This window comes from Ipomoea nil, unplaced genomic scaffold (assembly GCF_001879475.1).
Source record: "Ipomoea nil cultivar Tokyo-kokei standard unplaced genomic scaffold, Asagao_1.1 scaffold1149, whole genome shotgun sequence".
NCBI lineage: Eukaryota > Viridiplantae > Streptophyta > Magnoliopsida > Solanales > Convolvulaceae > Ipomoea > Ipomoea nil.
Genome location: NW_017617577.1, coordinates 67,501 through 76,075, shown reverse-complemented (window position 1 = coordinate 76,075; position 8,575 = coordinate 67,501). Strand labels below are relative to the sequence as shown.

At 33.2% G+C, this 8,575-nt stretch overlaps 1 protein-coding gene across 1 annotated transcript in view; it reads left to right on the top strand.

Moving 5' to 3' along the window:
• The first annotated feature begins 1,446 nt into the window (after nucleotides 1–1,446).
• The window catches only part of LOC109183599 (probable purine permease 11), a 12,480-nt gene continuing 5,351 nt past the window's right edge, over nucleotides 1,447–8,575 (top strand). Inside the window, exon 1 of the mRNA XM_019333673.1 lies at nucleotides 1,447–1,568. Within this exon, the coding sequence (XP_019189218.1) occupies nucleotides 1,549–1,568 (20 nt within the window). The 5' untranslated portion in view covers nucleotides 1,447–1,548. The remainder of the gene's footprint in view (nucleotides 1,569–8,575) is intronic.

Here is an 8,575-nt window from a genome sequence, read left to right as displayed (position 1 = left end):
ACAACGTTTGTAGCCTATCTTCCTTTTCACCCCAGATCAACGGTTTTAGCCAAATAAATTAGCATCACGTCAAATGTCAAATTATGCATCTCTTAAAAAATAAACGTGTAATATTCATCATAGCATTAATTTTTCAACCTAATTTTTACATGTTGTATATTAGAGCAACCACATCAGTGATTTTTGCTCAAATTTTAAAGAAAAAAAAAAACAACACTTGATTTTTAACTAGTGGGAGTAGTGGTTTTTTTGGGGTTTTTATCTCTGGCAAGTTAATCATTTTAGGGGGCCCCACGTTGACATCATAAAACTTGAAAAAAATCTGGCAGGTGCGCGTTTCACGCACCTGTTGCGCCTAGCTGGCACGTAAATATGTCTTGTTAAGTTTTTTTTTTTTTTTTTTTTTTTTTTTCTGAACATTGTCAGCGTTTTTTTTTTCTTCGCTTCCTTTCTCCTCCTTCCTCTCTTTCCTACATGGAATGAAAAAAAAAACACACAAAAAATTAAGACTAGTATGGACGCTCTTACTCTGCTAAATAAGTCAACCGCACATTTTGATCCACTTTTGGAATATGAATGAAGCTTTTAAAAATAAAAATAAAAAACTTAAGACTACACTTAATTGTAAAATTACTTTGATAACTTATTTGACACTTAAAAAAAAAAAAAAAAAAAAAAAAAAAAAATTATCCGGGTAATGATTGATGGGATGTGTTGACCTTTGGGGCCATGGATTCTATTTAACAAAACTCCAAGGGGTCGTTTGGTTCACATAATGTCAGATTACCTTAGTAAATGTTAGATTGCTGGGAATATTAGAATCATGTGTTTGGTTAAAACTGAGATATGTAATATAAAACTGTTTGGTTGAAAAGTTGTTCTTTATGTTATAATGATTATTTTACTTTAACACCCTCAACATTTTTCATGCATTTCAATATATGAAGTTAAAAAATTTTTTATTAACTTTCACTGAGTATGTGTGATGCACTTCAATTTTAATTTGTATTAACTTTCACTGCAAAAGAACCAATTCTTATACTAGGCATAATGAGAATCAGTAAGATTGTAAAAATAATTGCTCATTAAGGGGAAAGTTAACATTAACACGGGTTATAGAATCAGTAGACCATGCAAAAATAATTACGTTCAACGATGCGAGAGAGAAACGACCAAGAAATAACAAACGCAGAGTTCGTAAAAGAGTGGTGGGTAGAGTCTGTAAAAAAGCAAGGGAATGTTACATACAGGAAACCAATGGAATCACATTCCCTTCAAAATAAGGAAAATGTTGATGTGGAGACTAAATAAGATTCCAAGGAAATGTTAGAAAACTTCAACCAAATATAAGAATGTAATATAACTAGCTAAAGATAACCTTGGTTGTCTTAGATAACCCGAACCAAACACCGCCCAAATGTTGAGGGAATTATTGTTGGAGCCACTTAAAAAAAAAGACATTGGGCATTATTTCCATCTTATAGAAGAATAATAAGTGCCATAACTCAAACAGCTATCTTGCCATCCAGAGCTTTCTGAGAGTACCATATGGGTGAACAGCACCAGAGATTAGGGGTGACCAAACCGTAATCGGTACTGTGCTAAACGAACCGGAACCGGAACCATCTGTACGGTTTCGGTTCCGATTTCTAACCGAAACCAATAAGGTTCAGGTTAAAGTTTGTAAAATTATAGAACCGGACGGTTCCAGTTTAATATATATATATATATATATATATATATATATATATATATATATATATATATATATATATATATATATATATATATATATATATATTAGGTGGGAAATTGGGAAACCAGTTGACTCGTGTTTGGTGTAGGGTTTTTAGCACAAGTCTTTCCTTAAAACCTTATTTGTTGTTGTGCACGAGCTCAGGCCTGAATCAAACCTTTTCGATCTCATTTTTGGATTTGATTTGCAACCCCCCCCCCCCCCCTCCCACGCGAGAGAGAGCCTCCATGCTATACAATTCAATAAGCCTTAAAAGAGCTCTTGTATAAATAGTGGGGAAAATCCTCTTCCCAACCCAATGTGGGACAAAAGCTTCACTTTTTCCCTTCATTTTTCCAACTTAATGGGTCTACTTTGAGAATCAATATCTCATTCGCTCATTATCTGTTTTGAGCGTACAATATATCAATCTCTTCGTCTTACTACAAAGAACCCGAATCCACTTTGACCCGACCCAAATTGGAAGTGGACCTCACTGATAATTGTACCACAAAATAGCCACTTAACATACTATTTTAAACTATTTTTTTTCCAACAAAGGCAATATGGGAAATTGGGAAAGGATGGAGATATGGAGTCCCTCAAAAAAATAAATAAAATTAAAAAAAAAAACTGAAATGTCCGGTTAGAACCGGACGGGAACCGTCCGAGGAAGGTTCTGGGTATCTTGAAACCTTGAACCGGCGGTTCCGAATCGAAACCGAATCGGAATCGAACTGTGGGCCCCTTTACCAGAGATTGCTGGATAATACAAGTAAGTTATTACGTTCCTCAACTATATCTTGACACACTTGACGCATTGAAAAGATGTTGAAACTACAACAATACTGCAATCAATCTTGCAAACCCATAAAATGAAGAAATTTCAAAAAATAACCATTGTTGCTGCATTTATCAGTCTTGTATGTAAAATACTTATTATGCATCATTTAAATATATTAGAACTAATATAAATTTAAATTCCTTTTATTTTCTAGACTCAACCTACTAGGATTAAAAGTAAAATCAGCATCAGCCTTGACAACAAAAACACTTGGTATATAGGATGTAGCTACTGTTTTAAAAAGGTTTATGCACAAAGTGACAAACTATTTAACTACATGCATTGTGGTGAAAAGGCAGCAATGGGTAATTGCAACTTTGAGACTTTGAAAGATCCTGTCCATTCATAGTGAGTCATAAGCGCATCCCAGGCAACTTTTGCAATATCCGTGGCTGAAATCAACTGGAATTGACCTTCTCCAAGAGCACTATGAATTGCATTCATAGCTCTATTGTTCGCTGATGATTTCTTCTTCTCGTCTGTTGTCCACTAGTTTAATGGTTTTTTCTTCTCTTCGTTTTGGACCATCATCGTGGGTGGAGTCCAAGCATTTTCTACGGCATCCCAACATTCTTCATCCAAGGATTTGATAAAGGCTTTCATCCTAGCCTTCCAATAAGCATAGTTGCTTACTCCTTTCAACAATGGTGGTCTTATAATTGAGGCACCCTCTTCCATTCTGCAAAACAATACTCGAGTATCCCTAAAATCTCACTAGCAAATTAAGTGACACTGCTCTGATACCAATTGAAAATATGTAATGCAGATATGTAACACAATATGCGAAAATAAATGAAGCACCAAAATAAGTACACAGCTGAATTTTTTAACGCAGTTGGAGAACACCTCCTAATCTGCGGGGCCACGCCCAAAAAAATTTTCACTCAAGATCAACCCGCAGTTTTTACAATTACAAGACTCAATGAATTACTAAACTAGGTCTACCATCTATTTATACATTGACCATATAAAACAACTCTATGAAAAAGAATATAATACAGTTTGAACTAATTCTACCAATTAAACAAACTGTAACTAACATGGATTTTAACACAGCTTATATACTAATATAAACTGGAGTTGACTTCTCCAGATAGTACACCAATCTTGAAAACTTCCAAAATAATATGATATTTTTCCTATTTTGAAAACTTCAATTTTCTTCATTACCATGCTCCCAATTTATAGTGATGAATTCGTCTTTAGAACCTTGATTTACAGCTGCATGTAATAAACTAATTAATCCACCACTTTCCTAACTCCATGCACATTACTCACACACACGTTCACCACTCCAAACGTCCACAATGTTTGCACAGCCACATTTTTGCAATCTCATTTTTCCATTAAGCACATCACATGTACACATGTATACATCAATTTCATACTTTCATTCATGACCACACCTTGAATGGCTGAAAGGACTTGGCCAAAATAAAATCATTATTGAAACTGACTGTTTAACTTTTTGTAATGCGTTCAATTCTACTACTTTAGATCTTTCTTGTGTTGGTTCGATTGTCAAGCAATGTTTATGTATTGCTAGGGACTTGGGAAACATTTCTGTTCACCATGTCAAGAGGTCAGCGATTCAAGTGGCCCATGTGCTCGCACAGGCAACTGGTTCTGAGTATATCCTGGGATCGTGGTCTGTGATCCCTCCTGCTTGTATTTCTGAGTTATTAAGTTATTAATGAAGCTCTGTTGGTTTGTGTTAAAAAAAACGTACTAATATATATATATATATATATATATATATATATATATATATATATGGATGTATTCAAATGAGGACAAGGCTATTATAGAGGACTATGAGGACAAATATGGTGCATTGGATTGTAATAATAGATGGTGTAGATTAAGAGAGATTATTTGATTAAATTGAGTGTTTTATTCTAATTCCATTTTTTTGTTGGGAAGGGGGATAGTACAGTAATTGACCATTTGTGTTTATCGTTGTACCCCTTTTTTTTCGGGCAGATGTTGTATTCTACTTGTCCTGTCTCTCTCTCCTATTTCAAAGTTTTCTTTTTCTTCCCTAAATCTTTTCGCTTTTCCGAGACCTTTGCATTGCCCTCCTCTCGTTGCAGTCGACGGTGGTAGTAATGGCGGAAGTTGGTGTCTGTCGACGGTCGAAGTGCACACTGGAGTCTCCTGCAGCAATTAGGCGAGGTAGGTTTATGAAACCCTAGTTTTTCTATTCTTTTTTCACGTTTTTCTTTATATAATATGCTATATATTAATATATTGTTTATGTGTATGGCATGCGTTTTATTTTCTTGATTTTCAATCTTATTGTGATGATTTTGTTTACAGATTGATTAATCCCAATTCATTCTGCTTGAATTGGGATTAAACCTGCACATGGTTTAGCCTTTTTGTCTTTAAGTGATGAAGATTCGTTTTTGTAAATTGAATTAAATGAAGGGTTGTATCATTAATTAGATATTAAGTTGAATTAATTAAAAAAAAAAACCTAAAATTTCACCTTACATTGCATTTTTTTTTCTTTCAATTGCTAGTTGAATTAGTTCAAAGTATAAATTGCGTTTTTATTGATTTTTTTGCTTCGTTTAGGTATGTCGTGTGGGGTTTGTCTGTTGTTTTCTAAACAATTACTTATGGTTCGTGGTGTTAAAGGAGGATGGAGAATAGTAGTAAGAGAGCATAAATGGAAAAAAAAATTGGCACAATATGGCACTGTTTTAGTTTTTCGTGTGCCCCATTTTTGGGTAATTTGAGCATTTCTCCTTTATGTTGTGTGCACATGTCCTGTTATAGGTTGTGTTTTCATATTATTTTAGGTTGTGTGCACTGTTATGATTGTCTGTGTGCACAGGTACGGAGTTGTGTGTGCCTTGGGTTACATTTAATTTTGTTTAGTGATTGTGGTTGTTCATGTTGGTAGTTGGCAGCTAAAAAGGCCAGGGATGTACCTCCGGAGGGTTGTTCATTCGAATTGCATAATGATGATGGTGATTTTGTTGACCCCCCGCGGTATTTCATAGATCGGATGCGGCAAGAACCTTTGTGTGATGCTCCGGATACAAAATGAATACCACATTGATCAAAAGCTATTATTTTAACTAGCTTTATTTATGCAATCTAGTGAATTGTATAATGTGGTTTCATTACAAATTAATGAATCAAATAACATTGCTATAAAAAATTTGACTCCATATTTATAAGTGAGTGGTAGCATGTGTACGACTCTATAATAGCTTATCTTTGAATTATATACTACTTAAACTAAGAAGTGTACAGTAGCAGCTATCTTGTTTTATGTTCTTGGTATCAATAGTAACAAATAACATATATATATTACTTTAAAAAAATTGCGAGAATCTATGTGTGCAAAGCTGCGTGGTTCTGGTTTTCTTACTATAACACACGATATATTATTAAGATGCACAAGATTTCTTCAAAAATAGCACACAAAATTTAAAGAAATATGACGCAATAAAAGATTATCAGTGAAGTATATATTAATTACTGAAATCACCTGTTCACTCGAACCTATCTTCTTTAGTGTGCTTGGTTTTAGTACTAATAATCACCATTTATATATTTCATTAAAAAATTATGTCCTACTGTGTGTGCAAAGTTATGTGGTTCCTGTTATTCTATTGTGGCACATGACATAATATCAAGATGCACACGATATCCTGAATCATGGCACACGAGTTTCAAAGGCATGACTCACGATTTGATAATCCAGTATCCTACAGGATACGGATTTCCCACCTCCCCAACGACTGTAATTCTATGATGGCCACGTACACAAACCTTCTTCCATATGCTAATGCACTTCCACACAAAATTAGATGTACGGAGTGTTCGCACTTTTATTTGCTGCTTATTTATAACTGTGGCACACGACCTACTATAATGATGCACACGATTTATGTATGCATGACACACATTATTTTACAAGATGGCACACGAAAGCCAAAATACACCAACAAACGTAAATGCTGGTGTTAGTAACTCTCTGATCTGCTGAACGTCATCCATGGTGATGTAAGATGTGCTCTGATTTGCTGGTAATCATCCATGTTGATGTAAGATGTGCTCTGCTGGTCTTCATTCATAGATGTGCATTGTCTCGTCACATTCTTTATTGGCCTGTGATTTCTTACCGTGATTATACTCCTTCTAGGATGCTAAGATTGTTAATTACAATCCTTCCAACATTAAAAGTCATCACAATTGTCTTCTTTGCCCTCCCTTATTATTTATTGGCGTGAATCAAAACAATATATTGACAAGATCTCAGCCATTAAATCTCTAGGATTGGATGGATATGATTTGTCTTCATAATCCTCTATATATTAATGTCCTCATGTGCACTCAACCCTATATATATATATATATATATATATATATATATATATATATATATATATATATATATATATATATATATAGACTTGCACTCGGGTGCGAACGGCTCGCCCAGGCGTGAAATAAGAATGGATTCTGTTCGTTCACGTGTCCAGATCTAATGGATGAGAACACTGATTTAAAAAAAAAAACGCGGTGGCATTTTCGTAAATAATTGAACATCGAAGTGCAAGTAAAATGTATTACAAGTGCATGTAAAATGTATTATAGGTGCAAGTAAAAATTTACACTGAGCATCAATACTTAGTTGCACTTATAGTTCTAAGTAGTTGCACCTATAGTTCTAAGTAGTTGCACACATAGGTATAAGTAGTTGAATCTAGGCGTATGAATGTTTGCGAGTGGTTTTCAGGAGTATTACTACCCGCTGAACTCAGATCAATGAATGTTAACAAGGCAAAATTACATGCACTTATAGGTGAAAGTAGGTGCACCTATAGTTATAAGTAGTTGCACCTATAGTGATAAATAGTTGCACATATAGTTATAAGCACACCCAGGTGCATGAATGGTTGCGGAAAGTGAATGCTAACAAGGCAAAATTACATGCACTTATAGGTGAAAATAGGTGCACTTATAAGAGATTTTACTTGCACTTCGATGTTCAATTATTTACGAAAATGCCACCGCGTTTTTTTTTTAAATTATTAGATCTGGACACGTGTCGTGCGCTGATTCGTTCGCATTTCCTTCTTGGACATTTATTCGCTCCTGAGTGCGTCCCTATATATATATATATATATATATATATATATATATATATATATATATATATATATATATATATATATATATATATATCAAATAGCTAATATATATTAAGTACGTAATGTATATATTAAAAAGTATATAATATATAAATATATATATACATAGTACAGTACTAACTACTAACAAGAGCTATCTGTTATTTTACCAACAGATTAAAATTGACGAATTACAACACATGAAAATTTAAAAGCATAGTTCATACATAAAAAAAAAAAAAAAAAAAAATAGTACAAAATATGCAATCCTTTGAAGATGACCATTAACACTATTACACTAGGCATACATTTATTCGATTTATTTGTAAAATATAAATAATCATTTTTAAAACCTATGATTAATGTATTTTAAAAAAAAAACCCATGATTAATGTTGTAATTATTAGTACCTGAAAATTAAACTGTTAATTTGGCAATGTATAATATAATTAATCAGGTACTAAATTACGACATTAATCATGAGATTTTCTTTAATTTGTTCATTTATGTGATTTTTCACGTTCATTTTTTTAAAATTTATTAACTTAATTTTTATTAATGTTTGAAATTAATGATATTGTCATATAGTTCTCTAAAAGAGGTAATTATAATCATTTTAATTAATTTGACAATAATACCGCTAGATTTAACACCTATTTAACAGAAATCTTAACATATGACTATTTGTGGTAAAAAATAAAAGTCAATGTATATGTTTTGGTCGAATTAAAAGTCGAGGACTAAAAGGAGTACTAGCCCAATAGTCAGAGGACCATTTGTGGTATTAAGTATTAACCCTACTATCAAGTAAACAAGTTATGAAACTAGAAATAAGAGCTACTA